The 21,718-nt window shown below is 41.7% G+C and overlaps 1 protein-coding gene across 2 annotated transcripts in view; it reads left to right on the top strand.

The window, feature by feature from the left end:
- The window catches only part of CDH2 (cadherin 2, type 1, N-cadherin (neuronal)), a 251,009-nt gene that overhangs the window by 215,368 nt on the left and 13,923 nt on the right, over positions 1 to 21,718 (top strand). For both annotated transcript variants that reach the window (XM_010828956.1, XM_010828957.1), the window contains one exon: positions 20,807 to 20,971. In XM_010828956.1, the coding sequence (XP_010827258.1) occupies positions 20,807 to 20,971 (165 nt within the window). The remainder of the gene's footprint in view (positions 1 to 20,806; positions 20,972 to 21,718) is intronic.

The following is a 21,718-nucleotide window of genomic DNA, read 5'->3' as shown; positions in this document are numbered from 1 at the left end:
TGTTTTGAGGAGCCTAGGATTTACACCTAATGCCAGTTATAGCTGTACTGATAAAGATGTTTTCTATTGCAGTTTTTCTTCACTGAATATCCAAAATAAAAGTACAAGTAGTTTCTGCATTGAGATTTGGATATTTCTGTGGCAGAAAAAGCACAGACTGTTTACTTCATAAACATTTACCAAGCACACTCAATAGTCTAGGCACTATTTTAATCACTGGGGATACAGTGGTGGGCAGAGCCAACAGTGATTACACTGAAGAGTCTTACATTTTTTGGCCACTCTGCACGTGGCTTGTGAGATCTTAGTTCCCCAGCCAAAGTTGAACCCAGGCCACAGCAGTGAACGCTCAGAGTCCCAACCACTGGACCACCAGGGGAATTCCCACAAGTCTTATATTATTGAGAAATATTCGCAGTTAGAGACAATATCTAGTTCACATCTGTGTCCGTGATGTCTGTCATGGGGTCTGGCTTATTGTAGTTGCTTAATAAATGTTGGGGCTTCCTTGGTGGCTCATCAGTAAAGAATTTGCCTGCAGGAGATCCAGGTTCAATCCCTGGGTCAGAAAAATCCCTAAAGGAGGGCATGGCAACCCGCTCTAGTATTCTTTCCTGGAAAATCCCATGGACAGAGGAGCCTGGTGGGTTACAGTCCATGGGGTCGCAAAGACTTGGACATGACGGAAGTGACTGAGCACAGTAAACGTTGAGCTCATGACTGGCTGTAAAAGACCGTGAGTTTCTGTGTGTATATAAGGAACTGCATCCCTGTTCAAGGATGGGAGTGACCAGTAGGTGGAAAGTGAAAAATTTTATCTCCTGGGAAGCAACATTTCAGATACCAAAGATCTGTACTATTAATGCACACCAGGCATTCTGCTAAGTGCATTAAATGCTGTTATCTCTTAAATCTTTGAAACCTGTCATACGGTACTGTGACCATCTCCACTTTTGTGTTAGAAAACAGAACCTAGGGATGGTGTTCAGTCTCTCACTTGTGTCTGAATCTTTGCAACCCTATGAACTATAGGCTCCATAGGAGCCCATCAGGCTCCTCTGTCCAGGGGATTCTACAGGCAAGAATACTGGAGTGAATTGCCATGCCCTCCTCCAGGGGATCTTCCTGACCTACAAATTGAACCCAAGTCTCTTAAGTCTTCTGCATTGACAGGCGAGTTCTTTACAACTAGCCCTACCTGGGAAGTCCGAGTGGGATTATCTAAACTCATAAAACTAGGAAGTGATAGAGGTAGGATTTGAATCCAGGTCTATTTGATGTTACTGTCTAAACTGCTCTGGTCTAGTTCCTTTTGAAATTATCTGAGAGATACGAGTATAAACCATGAGCGATCACTGTGACTGGTATTTCTTAGGTACATTTGATACCTCTCATGTCCATTTCGGAGAAGGCAATGGCACCCCACTCCAGTACTCTTGCCTGGAAAATCCCATGGACGGAGAAGCCTGGTAGGCTGCAGTCCATGGGGTTGCTAGGAGTCGGACACGACTGAGCGACTACACTTTCACTTTCACTTTTCACTTTCATGCATTGGAGAAGGAAATGGCAACCCACTCCAGTGTTCTTGCCTGGAGGATCCCAGGGACGGGGAAGTCTGGTGGACTACCATCTATGGGGTTGCACAGAGTCAGACATGACTGAAGTGACTTAGCAGCAGCAGCAGCAGCATGTCCATTTGCTAATACAAGTGTTGGGGTAGCAGTTAGGTGAAGAACCCAGAGCCCTTGGATCTTGAATCATTATCAGTAAATTCAAGGTACCCTGTCTAGATATTAGTGGTAGGACTGTTAACTTGAAAAAGAGCAAATTTCATGAGCATGAGTTCTCTTTCTCTTCTTTACTCCCTTGAGGAAATAATATATCGCTCTCTGTTTTACAAAGCACATTCACTCCCATTGTTGTGTTTCATCTGGGTGGTGGGCCCATCAGAGTTTTCCATTTTCCATTTGAACAGGTTTTGCAATTTACTCTCCAAGTCTGTAACTGGCAGAGTCAGAAGTCAAGCCCGCAATCTTCTGATATCCGATTCCGTGCTTGGTTTACAATACCTCGACTCTCTCATTTAGGAAAGCTGCATATTTCAAATCTGTTGAAAACTTGACTCGTGTGTAAAGCTGTTTTGAATACTGACTAATTAAAGTGGCTCTATAAATATGCCCCAGGGTTTCTTGCTTATGAATGTCTTTGGATATTAAAATTCATGTTTGGCTTAATCCCTCATTAATCTGTCCTTTCACTTTCCTGAGCTATGTTCAAGAACAGCAAACGTTATCTGATCACATTATCTCGTAAATCTTATTCTTGCAGCATTTTATTTTTCATGTCACTGTACATAATTTTGTAGGCATAAACCTAAACCCAACTCCATGGAGTTTCGGTAGAAATAGCAATAAGTAGAAGGACACTAGTCATGACTGGATGCTGCATAGAATCAAGAAGCAAGATGTTTCTCAGCATCTAAACGTCTGGATCAGGGCACTTGATGTCCCTGAGTTGGCTTTTTCTCCCCGCTTCCTCCCCACCAATTACTTTAAGAAATTGTTTAATAAAGTTTTTTTGTCGTAGTTATTCTAGAAAAGACTTACTTCCATTACTGGGACTTCGTTGGCATTCCAGTGGTTAAGACTCCAAGATTCCGGTGCAGACGACGTGGGTTTGATCCCTGCTCAGGAACTGAGATCCCATGTACCCTGGGACATGGTCTTTCCTCACTTTATCCACTTAGATTGACGCTTGATATCAAATAGTAAAACTTACCTATTGCCAGATTTATTAGAACTCATCATAAATCTTGAACCTCTTCTTTACGTGACCCTGAAAGTTTTCTTTGCTCCCAGATCAAGTCTTAGACACGAATGTGTTTCTCCTATATACTTTCTTAATAGACCAAAGACTTTTCTGGAACTCTGTCTGTACTGACCTCAGTGGCTCATGTTCTTTTTTTGTAATTGTTTATTTATTTTATCTTTGGCTGTGCTGGGTGTTTGTTGCTGTCGCCCAGGCTTTGTCTAGTTGCAGCGAGCAGAGGCTACTCTCTAGTTGAGGTGTAAGGACGTCTCTTACGGAGCACAGATTCTAGGGTGCATGGGCTTCAGTAGTTACAGCTCAAAGGCTAGTTGCTTCAAGGATCTTAGTTCCCAGAACAGGGATCGAACCCGTGTCCCCTGCCTTGGCAGGCAGATTCTTAACCATTGGACCACCAGGGAGGTTCCTTGTTTAATGTTTTTAAAAATCATTTCTTTATTGAAATAGTCCTGGACATCTTGTCGCATTTTTTATTGTTGCTGCCTCTTGGTTCCTTGATGGCATTTTAGTCCAGATTGAGATCTTCCGCCCAATTCTGATCCTGTTACTTTTCCCATTTGCAGTTCTCATTATAGAAGATTGTGACACAATTGGTAATGGATTCTTAATTCAGTCTAATTTTTCCCTCATAATAGTGGAATAAAATATGCAGCATTGGAAGGCTACACCAAAGGTTCTGTCTCCTCTGCCTCTAAAGTGATTCATGAAATCCATTCACTTTCACCATCCTCAAGGCCACTGCCTTCACTTAGGTCATAGTCATCACTCGCCTTCTCATAAGTGTCCTGTCTCTAGACGCACACTCCATCTGCTTTGTTGTTGTTGCTCAGTCAGTCATTCAGTCATGACCGGCGCTTTATGACCCCTTGGACTGCAGCATGCCAGACTTCCCTGTCCTTCACTATTTCCCGGAGTTTGCTCAAACTCATGTTCATTGAGTCGTGATGCCATCCAACCGTCTCATCCTCTGTCTCCCTCTCCGGCTCCTGCCCTCAACCTTTCCCAGCGTCAGGGTCTTTACCGGTGAGTCAGCTCTTCGCATCAGGTAGCCATAGTATTGGAGCTTCAGTCCTTCCAATGCATATTCAGGGTTGATTTCCTGGGCTTCCCTGGTGGCTCAGCTGGTAAAGAATCCACCTGCAGTATGGGAGACCTGGGTTTGATCCCTGGGTGGGAAGATCCCCTGGAGAAGGGAAAGGCTACCCACTCCAGTATTCTGGCCTGGAGAATTCCAAAGACTATGTATAGTCCATGGGGTTGCAAAGAGTCGGACACGAATGAGCGATTTTCACTTTCACTTTCCTGCTCTTTGGAAATTATCAGATCCCTCTTTAGTATGACAGATCTGTGGCCCTGCACCCATCTTTTGGTGGACTCGCTCATGCCTGTGGGATAAAGGCCTGTGGGAAGGATTGGTGGGGGGTAAAGCTTCCCCAAGGATGTGACTACATCATGCCTGTGCACTCATGACCACTAAAGCTTCCTTCAAAGTCAAGGTGATTTTTCTTTCCATCATTTAATGATACTTCTTCTCACTCCTCCTCCAGGGATAAAAGCAACTATGGGTCTTCTTTCTTCTAGAAAGGGCTTATTAGTTTCCTTATTTTCATTTGGTTAGATCTCATTATGCTCTCAGCGATCTTAAAGTCTCAGAAATCTGTGATTTAATAACATATTGGGCTCATTCTTAGCATTAGAGTATGAATGATAATCTCATGATTTTTTTTTTCATCCCAACCAGAAGCAGAAGGCTTCCTCCAGGTTTAAGAGTAGAACCATCACTCATGTCAACAAAACATGTTTCTAGGACTTCCCTGGCAGTCCAGTGGTTAAGACTTCGCCTTCCAAGGCAGGGGGTGTGTGTTCAGTCCTTGGTACAGGAAGATAAAACCCCACATTCCTCATGGCCAAACAACCAAAACATAAAAGAGAAACAATATAGTAACACATTCAGTAAAGACTTGAAAAATGGTGCACATCAAAAAAATCTTTAAAAGGGAGCATATTTCCCTCAGCCCAGAAACTTATTGTGTACCCGACTTCCAGGCAATATGCTCTCAGTCAAAAGTAACCAGTAGTTTTTATTTCTGTCGCATAGATCAGCATTACCTGGTTTTGGATTTTATTGTAAAAATGAATGTCGTATACAGTAGGTACTCTCTCGTCTGGATTCTTTTACTCAGTTTTATCTGTATGACTCATCCATGCTACATTTGGAAGTAATTCATTTTTTTGTCGTTGCCAAATACTATTCTGTTGTGATAATTAACCATGTTTATCATTTCTACTAAGATTGGACATTTGAGTGGATTTAGGTTTGAGTTATGAATAAAACTGCCGTGAATGTTCTTAGGCATGTGTTTTGGTGCATTTCTGTTGGTATGTGCTCAGGGGTTGGATTTCTAGGTCCTGGAATGTGCATATATGTGCAGGCTTAGTACAGTCTTGCCAGTTTTCCAAAGGGATTTTACAGTGCACGCCTCCCCCGGCCACAGTGTTGCATGAGCATTCCAGTTGCCCAGCATCCTCACTAGCACTTGGGTTTTTCTCAGTCTTTCAAAATTTTAGCCACTCTGATGGTGTGTGCCTCACTGTGATGTAACTGGGATGTTCCTACCAACTTACTTGCCATTTTTATATCTTCTTTGTGAAGTTTCTGTTCAGCTTATTTATTGACTTTTCTATTGGCTTGTCTTCTTATTGATTTGTAGGAGGTCCTTATATATTATGGATATCAGTTCTTTGTCAGATAAATGTATTATAAATATCTTCTGATCTGTAGCTTTTTTATTCTCTTACTGGTACCTTATGATGAAAAGAAGTTTTTAATTTTAATAAAGTCTAATCTGTCCATTTTTCCCATTATAGTTAGTGCATTTATACCTATTTAAGAAAACTTTATCTCCCTGAGTTAATGAATCCCTCCCTCAAAAAAAAAAAATAAAATCTTGTTGAATTATTGTTTAACCTATCATATTAAATCTGCGACCCTTTTATGGTGGACTATTCATGTGGTATAAGTTATGGATCAGGGTGTCTTATCTTCTTAGAGGGCTATCCAAGCACTGTTTATTAAACAGATAACCCATCTCTACTGCATGGGAGGGGTTCATTTGTCATAAAGCAGGCAGTTTTATACATGTGGGTCTGTGTGGAAGATTCCATATCTATTTGTGTATTCTTAGTCTATTTGTCCTCTTTGTCTACTCTTGGGCCAGTACCATGCTATTTTCATTACTATAGCTTTCTAATATATCTTTCTATCTGTTAGGATGATTTCTCCAACTGAATTCATCAAGATTTGTCTTTTAAAGTTTTGGGTGGATTTTATCATTTACTTCTTTTTTCCTTAAGGAAAAAACACCCTTTATTTAGTACTCTCTCTCAGTGAATTTATGCCAGATGCTTCTCCAAGTTCTAAATAAGACACCATTGCTTTTAAATCTGAAAATTGTTGTCGGTTCCTGAGAAATTCAGTTTTGTGAAATATATTGTATGCGATTGTCCGTAATTCACAAGTGGCTTCCTGTTAGAAATTCTATTTCTCTGAAGCATGCATTAAGCCTTCTTGGCAACAGACTTTGGCTCAAACTTTTATGTTAGTTGTTTTTTTTTTTTTTTTTAAAGACATTATTTCTTTACAAGAGTGAGCCTTGAAAATGGAAATGGTGCCATGTTACATTCTAGACAAGTTTTGGTTGATTTTTACTACACATAACTGGTATTTTATGGAGCGTGGGTGTTATCTTGTGATGTGACTGGAGACTGTGCTGTAGGAAGCAGACAGCTTGTCATGATCAGGCTAAGGTCTCCTGGACATCTCAGCCAGACAGTCTTACAAAATCATCAGCATCCAAAGATGGGAAGATCTCAGAGGTCAGTGGAGGTGGTCGATGGAGGCTTGAGGCTACAGAGGAAGGCAGGTCTGCAGCAGCTGTCGCCAGGAGGGTGGGATGCCTAGCTTAAAGCTGGCTTAGCCAAGATCCTTATTCTTGCTGCCAAGAGGAAGTATCCCAAAGGAGCTAACTGCTTAGAAAGAACACAAAGCAAAACAGTCCTTTACAAGGGAGCCTTTATCTTCCCTGCTGTTGATTACCATCTCTGTTTAATTTCTGTGCCCAAACACAGGTTGCTAGTTTCTCTAACAAAAATACTGAAAATATAGAGCCCAAGAAAAGAGAAATGAAACAGACAAATAAACAAAGCCCTCTATATTTTTCTTCCTTGTCTTATATTCGGTGTACTTTTAGTGTGTGGATATTCCCCTCTGGTTTCCATAGTCAGGAGACTAGGTCGGGCCCGTCTTTGAGACTGGCATTGGAAGGGCTCTGAACACAACCATTATTTCCTCACAGTGCTATTGGCAGTTGGACAGACTCAGTATAATGCCCAGTCTCTTTTCAGAGGGTGAGGTCCCTGCTTTATCTGCTTCACTGCTGGAACCAGCAGGACTTTGGGTGGTTATCAAGTCATGCTTAATTATCCTCATTAGTAAATGTCCTTCAGTGCCCTTTTGGCCTGTGAGACTGGTTGCAGACACTGTATCCTCTTTAATGATCTTCATATCTAGTTCCTTCCCTATTAGCATCACTAATAAAATCAGTGTGAATGTACAGTATAACCAACTGGTAACTCACAGTGCTTCTGGAACCATCCCCTTTTAGCCCCAGGATGGGAAACAGTAAGTGGTAATTTCCTGCTCTTTAAAGCTTGGACTTAAAGCTTGTTGTTCTTATATTAAAGAACATAGTTGTTCTTATATTAAAGAACATAGTTGTTCTTATATTAAACATATACTGAATGGTATTATAATACTCACAGTTGTGTTTAGTCGCTCAGTCGTGTCTGACTCTTGCGACCCCGTGGACTGTTAGCCCACTAAGCTCCTCTGTCCGTGGGTTTTCCCAGGCAAGAATACTGGAGTTGGTTGCCATGCCCTCCTCCAGGGGATCTTTCCAACCCAGGGATCAAACCTATGTCTCTCACATTGCAGGCGGATTCTTTACCCACTGAGCCACCTGGGAAGTCCATGAATAACTTAAGTACTTTTTAAAAAGAATAAATGGGTTTGATGACCTACTGGAAAGCACTGCCCACCCTGATTGGATTCCTGAGGTTTGAGAATCTCTTCTGAGGTTCTCTGAGAGTAGTGTTTCTCACAGTAACTACGCAGCAGGTTCTAGATCCATAGGTTCCATCTGACTCATCCAGATGTGTCAGGAAGAAGGGGGTCTCTGGACACAGAGGAGATGCAGGAGGTCCAGCAGCTAAGGAAAATGGGACAGGGTGTGTCAGGCTCAGCCAAATCCAGGGAGAGCGGCTCTTGCCTACCTGGCGTCCATACACCATGGGGATACTAAAGTCTCCTTGATTGAGATCCAGACGTGCACGTGTGAGGAATCACATTTCAGGATAAGAGGGCACCGTGACAGGAGCTCTTTTTAGTGGCCCAGGATTCCGAAACCCAAGAGACTCAGTTGTGACTGCTGGGACTGCTGTGACATCGCCTTCCAATGTAGGGGTGGGTGCAGGTTCAATCCCTGGTCGGGGAGCTAAGATCCGCATGTCTTACGGCCAAAAAACCAAAACTTAAAACAGAAACAATTTTGCAACGAGTTCAATTAAGGCTTTTAAGATGGTCCATATCAAAAAAAAAAAGGGGGGGGGTCTTTAAAAAAAGAAGATATGATTGCCATGTGAGTGTCAATTGAACTTTTTTCCCAGTGAAATTAGTATCTTTCGTGATCTCAGAATTAGGCTCAGTACATCACTAGATCAGATCCCCAGTATCTGCATAACACTGAAAGCACTTTCAACAGAGCTGAAGCTCCTGAGATGGAGAAAGAACCCACAGTTCCTGTGACTCCGGGTTTGGGAAGAGGGACTCTTTGGGGTGATGACTTAGTTTCTCTTCTCATTGATCCTCCACCTTGCCTTTTAAACTGCAGTAGAGTTGAACTTCTGTACATCTAACCTGTGTCATGTTATTTCCCACTTTCGTGGCTCAGTTCAAGGTCTTTCCCAGCCTGGCCAAGCCACCAAGATTCCATCTCAGGACATCTTCTCTTGGGGGTCCCAGGTTAAATCAAGTGGGTCTGCTCTGCACTCTAGCAACATGCTCTGTCTGCCTCTATTTTGAGATCTTATGTGCAGCCCTGGTCCTGACCTTAAACCCCATGAGAGCAGGAAATTGTCACATTCATTTTTTATTCCACTCTCTAGGACAGTTGGCACCTGGCAGGCACTGATGCATAGAATGTTGGTGCATTGGGCCCTCTTCTGGAATCTCTTAGTTTGCAAGTCTTTCTACAGGGTTCATTGAACCATTGCAGCCTGATAACTTTGCTCTCATTTTTTTGAAATGTCTGATGGCTTCAGGAAATGATGATCATGTTCATAAACACTTGTGATTCATTACATACTTGTTTATTACATGTTCTGTGTCAGGCACTGGGCTCTGCTCTCAGTTGATGTGTCTTTTATAATCTTCCCAACAAACCTGTGCATTAGTCCAGTTTTCACACCCAGGTCCATGTGACTAGAGGGGCCCAGCTCTTGTGTGGGCTGGTATAGAGGTCAGATGAATGATGTTTTATTTACTCTTACTGGTCTATTCCTGGAAGATACTACTAGATAAAACCAATGAGGCTGAACACTTAGCTTCAGCTTGTTAGATGACTACTGCTAATCTTGCCTTAGAACAGGCAAAGAGTAAGACCGAATTAATTTAAGCATGGCTTACAAAATGGAGCACATTTTGACATTGACAAACATAGAATCTGGAGAAACAATATGAGCAGCCAAGTTGTTAAGAGATCTGAGGTACAGTCTGGGCAACAGGTACTAAAATCTAAAATCCAGGCTGGATGCCTAGACAGAAGAATGAGGCAGAGGTACAAGAGAGCACCTGGAGACCAAACCAGCCAGTTCCCCGAGACCAGAGATCTCTGCTCAAGCCAAGATGGTCTCTAAAGATTACCCGCCAGTCTCAGGAAGTACCCTCAGTGTGGGCAACCAAGCCCAACCCTCTGACTCAAGCAGAGAATAGAACTGCTATATTTGATCCTTCTAAATAACTGCTTTACAAAATCTTTCTGCTTTATAAGCAAAGTAACTAACAGATGGCTGACTCTGGACATACCTATGGAGACCACTTTCAGCATTTTCATTGTTGGCTGAAGCACACTCTGTTAAATGTGTTCCCAAGTTATTCATCCATTCATACCCACCTGCAAACACCAGAATATATTAGTTATTGAAAAAGTGACACTGATTTCACCAGAGGAAAGTTTCACCAGGAATTTGGGTTAGCACACTGCCATCCCTTTTCCATGCTGTTTTCAAAAACCTTCCTGGCCAGATGCCTCACAGTGGTAAGCTACAGACAACGTATGTTCTGAACTGGCCGATATCCATTCCCTACTGGGCACTCAGTATTTTTAATATGGACTTGATTTGCATGTGAATTTTTATTTGCTACCCTGATCACTTCACATAAATGAACATCATATTTTATGTAATTCGGCTTAATATTCATTCTTCCTGACTAGTTACGTTTATCACATTTGGTTTAAGAGGTATGGAAAGCTACCCAATGATGAAGTAGCAAAGATTTGTATGCCAAGTACGTGTTACTGGTGTACAAAAGCAAACAAACAAACAAAAAACAGAAACCAAAACCTAAGATACTAAGTAGTGAATATGCCAGAGTTCTACCAACTGGCCCAATCTACGAGTATCTGTTTTGTAAGTAAAGTTATATTGGAACACGGCTTTGCACCATGTCCATAGTTTACATACTGTCTATGGCTACTAATACACAGCAGCAGCAGAGTTGAAGGATTGGGTTAGCAGAAAAGTTCACTCTGGGTTTTCCCATAAAATAGTACTGAAAAATCTGAACAAACTTTTTGGCCAACCCAATATTTTGACAGACACTCTATGGCCCCCAAAGCCTCAGATACTTACTGTTAAGTCCTTACAGAAAAAGCTGATCTCTGCTATAGACTTTTTCCATTAATAAAGTTTTCATTCACTTTTTTTGCCCAAAGCTTGACTACTGTGTAAGTTAGCACAGGAAATGTATATAATCCACCTAAGTCACTCAGTTAGATCCGAGAGAGCCAGGATTTGAATCTAGATTCTCTGGTTTTAGAATCCATTTTTTCATCCATACATTTCTGTCCAAATTTTCCCTCAGAAAGTTGTTGAGATTTGATTATGGAAACATAATTTGATTATGGAACCACATTGTTCATACTGCTTTTCAGTATGTATGGATGAAATGTATGGATGAAACCTACCTAATGTTTTAGTATTCACGTTCAATTTATTTTCAGGGAGGCCATATATTTTTGGGAAAAAAATACTGATATGTTGGCCAGATTCACTGTTGAATGAGTTATAAGTGTGTGAAAGGGGTAAGAATAAGAGAGAAACTTTCTGTACAAATAAATTAGATTTAACCTCAAAAAAAAAAAAGAATCCATTTTTTAAAAGTCACAACATGAAGCTCCCTTTTCTGTATTGATTTTATGTTTACATTTATCTTAAAGGAAATTCCAAACCGATGTGACATAAACAAGTGAAGGACTTGGTTGCTCTGTCACCATATTCCCAACCAAATATTGCCATTACTTCATTACCTATTTTTAGATTTCCTCCAAGCTAGAATAATAGGTCCTGCTAAGGTAGAATGACTTTGACCTTATCAGAGTGATGGCATTTTTGTTTTTTGTAAAGTTGGGACTTGGGGTAAAAATATTACTGAAGATGCATTTGGAGGTTACACTTTTTGTCTCCCAAGATACATGGTGCTTGAAAGGGTTAAGAAAATATGTCCATGTATTTAGGGCTGTCACTGAATGACATGGAAACAATGGGAAATTATAGAATAAAAATTAATCTCAAATTTCTGAAGAAGCATCATCTTTCTGAAGCCCCTTTTGACAGTGAAAATGAAAGTTGTTCAGTCGTGTCTGACTCTTTGCAACCCCATGGAATTCTCCAGGCCAGAATACTGGAGTGGGTAGCCTTCCCTTCTCCAGGGGATCTTCCCAACCCAAGGATCAAACCCAGGTCTCCCACATTGCAGGCAGATTCTTCACCAGCTGAGCTACAAGGGAAGCCCAAGAATAGTGGAGTGGGTAGCCTTTCCCTTCTCCAGGGGATCTTCCCAACCCAGGAATCAGACTGGGGTCTCCTGCATTGCAGAAGGATTCTTTACCAACTGAGCTCTGAAGGAAGCCCTCAACTCTGCTGGAAATGCTCTGGGTAGCCATATCCTCGTTTTTTTCAGCAGCACCTCTTTCACAGCTTCACTTTCCATATTTTTGTAACAGTTTTACCCATAGAGTTTATATATATATATAATTTTGGCTGTGTCCCTCAACGGGTGGGATCTTTATTCCCCAAAACGCACCCCCTGCGTTGGAAATGCAGTCTTAACCACTGGACCACCAGGCAGAGTAGTATGAACAGTAAACCAAGGAAGCAGAAGCAATGAATGTGTTTAATGGAGGCTCACCTCCCTCCATTGTGGGGAGTGGAAAATTGGTTCTCCAGTGAGACAAACGTGGATGAAAACTGAGAATGGAGAACCTTCATCTGTATATTAAGTCTCCAAGTTATTTTATTTCTGTTAGGTTTATCAGGTAAACCAGAAAAGATATTAGCAATTTTTTTGGTTTTGGGGGCTTTCATAATCCATAGAATCAACTTAGTTTTCCACAGCAGTTCACCTGTGTAGATAGTTACCATCATAACCATATCTCACTGGGGAAGAAAATCAGGTTGTAGTGTAATTTACATAAAGTTGCAAGGGCATCTGACTTACCTCTCAGCAGCTGTATGGTAATGTGTTGACGCCTTATTGCTATTTTATTCAGTTATTTTTAATGCCAGGAGCTATATAGGGTAAGGTGGTAATGTTCTCCTTTGCTGTCTCCCATTCCTTTTTGAGAGTTTCTTGCCTGTGCCATGGTCAGCTCTTTCCCGGGTAACTTTTTTTTTTCCCTTGAGAATTTTGTTCATTTACTTTCATGTTAGTATTTTTATTTCTCTGTCTTGAAACATTCAAAATGTTTACCTTACGAGTTATCCATTTCAAATATAGCAAACCAACAAGGACCTACTGTATAGCGCAGCAAACTCTGCTCAACATTATGTGGCAGCCTGGATGGGAGCGGAGAATGGATACATATCTGTGTATTGAGTCCCTTTGCTGTCCACTTGAGATACTCGCAACGTTGTTAATCACCTATATACTCCAGTACAAAATGAAAAGTTTAATTAAAAAAAATGTTTATATATTTAGGAATTTGAAAATTTCCTTGCTCTTACTACTGTAAAAGGAATATTTCCACTTGAACTGCCCCTTGCCTGGGATATAGCAAAACTGGCTCTTGTGTTCCACCCCCGGTTCTCACCCACGGAGGCTGAGAACGGACCGGAAACTTTGAGCCCTCTCCCCGTGCCTCACGTGCCAGACTGTTGGAGACAAGTGAAGACTCAGTTCTGACTAAAAGTCAGTGAGGCTTCAGCCAGCTGTGCACAGACCAGAGTCCTAGGTCCCCATGCCTTCTTAGCATGATTACCTTGAACTTCCCTTCTGGCTCTTAAAGCGCCTCGTGTCCCCCTGCTCAGCAGACTCTTCTATTCATTTCCTCACTGGCCCAGACGACAAGATACAGCTTTTTATTTTTTTGTAGTCTAGTTGATTTACAATGTTGTGTTTAATTTCTCCTATATAGTAAAGTGACTCACGTATATGTTCTTTTTCATATTCTTTTCCATGGTGGTTTATTGTGGGATATTGAATATGGTTGCCTGTCTACACAGTAGGACCTTGTGGTTTATCTGTCCTGTAGAGAGTGGTTTGCATCTGCTAATCCTGAACTCCTCGCCCCTTCCTCCCCCACCCTGCCCCCTTAGCCACCACAAGTCTCTTCTCTGTATCTGAAGATACAGCTTTTGTATTTGTTACTTTGATTGTTCTGCTGGTCTCTGTTTGCCTCTTCCACACTGTCTGAGTCTGTGACCTTGGGCAAATCATTAACCTCTCCAAGTTACGGGAATCAATGGGATAGAACGGCAGGGTTTTGCTTGGAGTGTCTGAGGAATCCTATGAGGAGGCACCTAAGGTAACTCCTGACCGATGATGGGCACCAACGAAAGCTGATTTCCTTCTTTCACACTCTCAGAGCTGAAAATGGCATCAGGTACCCAGTAGGCTCCCTTAAGATACTTGTGAAACGGTAAAGGAGTATTTCCATCACTCTTTAAAACACGTAATTGCACAAGTCTGTAGTTTTTGCCAGTCATGGGACTTTCTGAAATTTCTGCCTGGGACTCCAGAATTTCTTATCCTAAAACACCATTTTACCCTATTTAAACATAACCAAATGCCTTAAGGTTGATTCCTGGTATTCTTTTCTGAACCAATTATAAATCATTTCAAGTCAGGGGAATTTAATAAGAAAAGGCAGAACCAGAGTTTAAGCTGCTAACTTCTTACTGACTCTCCCAGAATTGTATCACCTTTAAGATATTTTAAATCTTAGACCCAAACAAAATCTTTCAGTTACTTGCAATGTTAATATTTAAAAACCCTAATTCCATGCCTACTTTTCATGGGTGTAGGTGCTTAGTTGCCCAGTTGTGTCCATCTCTTTGTGACCCCATGGACTGTTGCCCACCAGGCTCCTCTGTCCATGGGGATTCTCCAGGCCAGAATACTGGAATGGGTTGCCATGCCCTCCTCCAATGTATCTTTCCAGCCCAGGAATCAAACCCAGGTCTCTCAATATTGCAAGTGGATTCTTTACCATCTGAGCCACCAGGGAAGCCCATGAATACTGGAGTGGGTAGCCTGTTCCTTCTCCAGGGAATCTTCCCAACCCAGGAATCAAACCAGGGTCTCCTGCATTTGCAGGCAGATTCTTTACCAGCTGAGCTACCAGGGAAGCCCCTACTTTTCATGATCATTGACAAATAACACATTCCAAACATTATTTAAGATTTTCTGTGGCCTTCTTTTGAAAGTTGGATTTATCAGGGAAAGTTGATGTTAAAAAGGTTGACAATCATCAGAGAATTTTCAGACCCACTTTTTCTCTAGAGAATCGTAGGAACCAAAGATGTTTTCTGGGGCTGTGTCTTTATAATCTTCAGAAGTAAGTCCATGAACCCAATGACCTTGAGAATGTTTCCAGTCTCCACAATTCTCTTTATAATTTTCATCCTTCATGTTGTAATTTGTGTGTGTAAGTAAAGCATCATGAGATTATGCAGATGTATAATTTAAGAGGCTCACATAGACCGACCCCTTGTCAAAAGGCTTAAAATTGTCAGGTCAGGACTGTGCCATATAGCACAGATGGATATGGACAGAAAATCACATCCCTGTGTCCTGAGGACACTTCTGCCCACTTCATACCACCGTCAGATTTTTATATCCTGTATTTGAAATCGACAAGCAAACCATCACAAAGAAAAGTTAAGCTGCATGTTCTAAACCAGATTCTAGTTTCCTGTAAATCAGTGGTTTTGTGCCTCTTTTTTTGATGTCAGTGTATCTGAGGAACAATGCATGTTTGCATCATGGGGGATGGTACTCACCATGGCAATAAGTCCCAGCAGTGGGCCCCCAGGTCTTTCTCTTCTTTCCCCTGATAAATTACTGCCATGGCATGTCATGCGATCCAAAGCACCTTTCTTGAATCGGTTGCTCTTGTGCACACTCAGCTTGAATATCATCCCTGAGACTTTCATTCAACACTTATTTATTTATTTATTAATTTTTGGCTGCACTGAGTCTTTGTTGCTGTACATGGGCTTTCTCTAGTTGGGGAGACCAGGGGCTGTTCTTCCTTGCAGTGGCGTCTCTTGATACAGACCACAGGCTCTAAGCCCTCGGACTTCAGTAGTTGTAATTTGTGGGCTCAGAAGTTGTGGCACATGGGCTTAGTTGCTCCGCGGCATGTGGGATCTTCCTGGACCGGGGATTGAACCTGTGTCCCCTGCATTGGCAGGAGGGTTCTTATCTGCTGAAATTCTCAACATGTTTTTAATAAGCACTTTCTGTGGGCCTGACATATTAACCACAGACATCTTGAAACTACCTGCTCTGGTTCTTAGGAGAGTAAGAAAGGGCTGTCGAAAGATAAGAATCTATAAATGAACATGCTGTTGTATGTATACACTAATAAGTGAAACAGACCAGGTAGACAGACTGTCCTTGTCCAAAGAAGCTAGATGCTCTCAGCTGTAACAAATAGCTGTGTCAGAAGTGAAGCCTGATTTTATGCCAGATCTTCCTGTTTTCAGGTAAAATATCCCAACATCTATAGGTTGACAACTTATTAGAAAACTTTTTCTGCACTGTCGACCAAACATAATGGATTTCTGTTCATCACTTTGGTATGGTGGGAGCTACATAAGAAATGAGGGTGGACAAGTTCTTTCCACATAAGAAATAGTACAGGCAAATCTCACTGCCTCTCATGTCTTCAGTTATGCCCCAGAAATGCCCCAGAAATCGCTCTGTATTCTTACATGGAATGTTCATGATATACTGAGGACTGTCAAGAAATTGTCACCAGGTTAATGGCAACCCACTCCTGTATTCTTGCCTAGAGAATTCCGTGGACAGAGGAGCCTGGTGGGCTACAGTCCATGGAGTCACAGAGAGTCAGACATGATTGAGTGACTAACTCTAAAGACGGTCCTTAAGCATAAGATTCAATTACTTAATTTCATGTAATTGAGACCTCTAATAAAGCATTTTACACTCTCAGTGTAAAAATATTTATTAACTGTCATCATCCATATACTTATAATCTGTTTTCCCCTTTCTACAAAAAGCTTCCATCAGAAGACACGCTTACTCACAGTTACCCCCTCTATTAAGCTTGGTAGTTATGTAATTAAACATGGCATGGAAAACCATGCCTCTTCACATGCAAGCATTCAGAATTCTCTAAATGAATCCCTCTTTCTATTTTGTGAAAAGCATTTTAACATTTCAAAGGTTTTCGCATCTGTCGTATCATTGTCTGCCTCTGCTTTCAGATAGTCTATAAATAACTCATACGTTCTATAAAATTTTAAATGGAGGCACATGTGTGCAAGATCAAGGTGCGTTTTCACTCAAGGTTTGTATGGATGCTTTGAAATATGCTCCCCTGACAGGACACTGCATCCGCACGCCTTTGCTCACAATGTGGATTCCCCCAGAACAGTCTTTTCTCCTGAACCCACATGTCATTCAAGGTGCAAATCTGATGTGTTCTTTCCTTGTCTGAGCATTTTATATTTGGCACTGTACCGAGTTTACATCCCACGCTGACTTGTCCTACTCCGTATACCTGCCTCCCATGTCACCTTGTCCATCCCTCAGAGAGGAGCTTTTTCTGAGTGCCTTCACTCATTAGCTTAGCTGAAGCCCTTGGTAAGGAGTTGTTTAGGGGCGGGTAGTCTAGAATGAAGGCATCTCAACAGAGTTCAGTTTTATTTTTTTTAAATATATTTTTTAGATTATTTTTATGTGGACCATTTTTAAAGTCTTTAGTGAATTTGTTACAGTATTGCTTCTGCTTTATGTTTTGGGTTTTTGGGGCCCTGAGGCATGTGGGATGTTAGCTTTCCGACCAGGAATTGAACCCGCACCCCCTTCATTGAAAGGCAGAGTCTTAAGTACTGGACCATGAGGGAAGTTCCTAGTGTTTGGTTTTAGAGCAACATTTTGGAATCAGACACACCTAGTTTTGATGCTCATGTCAAATAGGATAGCGGCTGTGTGACCTTGTACATATTACTCAACATTCCTGAGTCTGTTTCTTTATCTCAAATTATGATAATGAAAAGACACTTATAGGAGGCTGGTGTAGTGCCTGGTACAGAGTGGGATGAATATCAGTGACCCTTCCCCTCTTATCTCCTCTGTTGTTTTAATCATTCCTCATATCCCTGCCCCTCCTCCCTCATCCATCCCAACCTTGTAGCTGGGACAAGAGCTAGGCTTTGGAGTCTAATCTGTTTGAAGTCCTAGCATATCTCTGTGTCTTATTAGATCTGGAGCCTTTGACAAATGACTTGAGTGATTTAGACTCAGTTTCCTCAATTCTTAAAAGAGGATAATAAAACTCAGCGTCACGCAGTGTTGTTCAGAGTATGAATGAGCGAACATATGTAAAGGATCCTGAGCATTGCCAGAGCATGGTAAATATTCAAGCGTTGAATGAATCAAAACCACTACCAGATCGGATCAGATCAGATCAGTCGCTCAGTCGTGTCCGACTCTTTGCAACCCCTATAGAGATACTGTAAACAGTTTTGAGGTGGTTTTAGACAGAGATGAAGCCTGAACTAAAAAGAGGACCATAAAATCTGTACTTTCTGTAAATATCAACAGTGAATTAGATAATTTTGGTTAAGCTAGGGATGTGATGTTTCTTATTAGCAGAATTTAGAGGTTTGAAAAATATAAAGTATTTGCCCAAACCTAAAATTTTGATGCATTTCCACATTATACTTAGTGTCTTTGTACATTGCTGTTCAGCTGGCTGATGCTAAAGCTAAAAATAGTTAAAGGTCCAACCAGTGCCCAGGGCATCCTTCTTCCCAAGTTCTTCTCTGCCTCTTGAAGTGGACAGGCTGTATTTCAAAGACATGCCCCCAGAACTGCTCTGGAAGAGAATACACACTCCCTAGCCTCATACCTCTGAGCCAGAGGTTGACAAACTTTTTCTGTAAAGGGCTGAATGTAAGTCTTCAGGGCCTATATATAGTCTCAGTAGGATATTCTTCTTGTTCATTGTTACCACTGTTTTAAATAATCCTTTAAAAATGTCAAAGCCATTCTTTAAGAAAAAAGGGCGCAGATCAGACTGGCCCCACCGATAATAGTGTGCAGACTCTAGGCACTGAGGGGGCTTCCCAGGTGGCGCTAGTAGTAAAGAACCTGCCTGCCAATGCAGGAGACACAGGAGACGTGGGTTAATCCCTGGGTTGGGAAGAGCCCCTGGAGGAGGAAATGGCAACCTACTCCAGTATTCTTGCCTGAAGAATTCCATGGACAGAGGAGCCCTGCAGACTATAGTCCCCCAGGTCGCAATGAGTCAGATGCGACTGAGCATGCACACACTTCCTACAGATGTTTGAAGAGAAGCGTGGTCTTGAAACCTTGATGAACTACCTGCTGCTGCTAAGTCGCTTCAGTCGTGTCCAACTCTGTGCGACCCCATAGACGGAGGCTCACCAGGCTCCCCCGTCCCTGGGATTCTCCAGGCAAGAACACTGGAGTGGGTTGCCATTTCTTTCTCCAATGCATGAAAGGGAAAAGTGAAAGTGAAGTCGCTCAGTCGTGTCCAACTCTTAGCGACCCCATGGACTGCAGCCCACCAGACTCCTCCATCCATGGAATTTTAAAGCTTTCCTTTAAGTAAAGGAAAATACAGTTACAACAATTTTTTTTTTTTTTTTTTAGTATTAAATCAATATAATATTGTAGTGGAGGGAAAAGTTTTCTCTACCCTCCTAGTGTCCCTGGCTGGGTCTGAAAATTAAACCAACAAAGACAGATTAACAGGAGAAGAACAGACACATTTGATGGAACTTTTGCCTTCACATGAGAATCTCCACAGAGAATGCAGGCCCTGGAAGAAGCGACCAGAGCTGGGAGTGTTTATACCCTGTAGACAAAGAAACAGTAACTTTGTAGACAATTGATAAGACAAAGGTCTTGGGCTTAGAGTAGTAAATGGTGAAGAAGTAACTAGGAAAATAGGGTTAGTTTGAGAAAGTTTGCCATTTAAAAAATATTAATAATGTCATTTGCAGCGGCATGGATTGCCGTATTGAGTGAAGTAAGTCAGAGAAAGACAAATGTGGTTATATCGCGCTTATATGGAACATTAAAAAAGAGCACAAATGAACTTGTCAGCAAGACAGATATAGAGTTACAAATGCAGAAAACAAACCTGTGACCCCCAGCCGGTAAGAGTAGGGAGGGATAAATTAGGAGATTGGAGTTTACATATACACACTACTATGTATAAAGTAGGTAACTAACAAGGACCTACTCTATAGCACAGGGGAGTCTGCTCAACACTCTCTAATGACCTATGTGAGAAAATAATCTAAAAGAATGGATATATGTATATGTATAACTGATTCATTTTGCTGTACAGCATAAACCAATACAACATTGTGAATGAACTATACTCCAATAAAATTTTTTTTAAAATAATAGCATTTTTTATAACCAAATACACCCAAATATGACTGTTACATTATAAAATTATAAATGAGATCATTTTCTGTTTATAATTTTTAATTTTCTGAGTTTTATATCATAAACACATAATTTTACTATCATAAAAAAGGAAGTTTCTTTGTACAGAGTTCTCGGTCCCAAATACTAATCTCTGGTGGTGAGGAGGGTTTCCCTCCTCCTGGTTCAAGGAGAGGGGAGCCTTTCACATCAGAATTTTGTGACCTGTTTCAGAGAAGAAGGGTGAGATGGGGAGAGTCAGAGTGACTTTCCTGTTTTGGCTGTTTTTTAAAAGAGTGCTTGAGCTTCAGATATTTAATATGCCACGTTGCCATACCTGAGGGCAGCCTGTTCTGAACCCCATCAACATTTAATGAGCACTTTTGCTTCTGTGGTACTACCGTATTTTCTAGTCGATTTTTTAGTCATTTTGTAGTGGGACCTCCTCTCACTGCTGTTTCCCATTGGAAGCTGATGAGGAACATAGGAAAGCAGATGGCGCACAGACTGTCGAAATGAAAAACACAGAAGAAAGAGCTGCGTGAAAGCAATATTTAATCATAACATGAAAAGCTCGTGGTGGCAACTTTTCCATTATGTTAAATTTCATTCATTTCTGTGCATTCTGGGTATGCGTTTAAAAACAGAGGTTGTAAGTTTCCATCCTCATGCCCATCTCCTATGGGGTTTTGGCCTTGTCTCTTGCAGGACTACGATTTGAGCCAGCTCCAGCAGCCTGATACGGTAGAGCCAGATGCCATCAAGCCAGTTGGAATCCGACGGTTGGATGAGAGGCCCATCCATGCGGAGCCCCAGTACCCGGTTCGATCTGCAGCCCCACACCCAGGGGACATCGGGGACTTCATTAATGAGGTGCCGAGAGAGATTCGCTTTCTTTAAAAGGGTGTTTATTGGATGCTAACGGTACTATTGAGGCTTCCCAGGTGGCTCAGTGGTAAAGAATTCAGCTGCCAGTGCGGGAGATGCAGGTTCAGTCCTGGATCGGGAAGATCCCCTGGAGGAGGAAATGGCAACCCACTCCAGTATCCTTGCCTGGAAAATCCCATGGACAGAAGAGACTGATGGGCTACAGTCCATGGGTTCGCAAAGAATTGGACACAACTGCGCAACTAAACAACAGAAGTACTATGGAGACGACAATTTGATGAGAATATAGCTATGTAGTTCATTAAAATACAGCTCTTTTTTTTAATGTTATTTTTGTGCAAAAGCCAATGTGACTTCAGTAACAGAGAACAGATGAGATGGCTCTGATCAGCCCTAAAGAGATCTGTCAACTAATATTCTGTTTTTGTAAATCACAGCCTTATATGTTACCAGTATTAGTCACACTCTCTCCCAAGGATTTTTCCCATGATTACAAGTAATCAATAGGCTAAAGATATTATGTTCTGTGTTTAAGTCGCTCAGTCATGTCCAACTCTTTGTAATTCCATGGACTGTAGGCTGCCAGGCTCCTCGGTCCTTGGGGATTCTTCAGGCAAGAATACTGGAGTGGGTTGCCATGCCCTCCTCCAGGGGATCTTCCAAACCCAGTGATCGAACCCAAGTCTCTCGAATTGCAGGCAGATTCTTTACCGACTGAGCTACCAGGGAGGC

This window comes from Bison bison, unplaced genomic scaffold, assembly GCF_000754665.1.
Source record: "Bison bison bison isolate TAMUID 2011002044 unplaced genomic scaffold, Bison_UMD1.0 scf7180017864498, whole genome shotgun sequence".
Lineage (NCBI taxonomy): Eukaryota > Metazoa > Chordata > Mammalia > Artiodactyla > Bovidae > Bison > Bison bison.
This window is presented reverse-complemented; position numbering and strand designations above follow the sequence as displayed.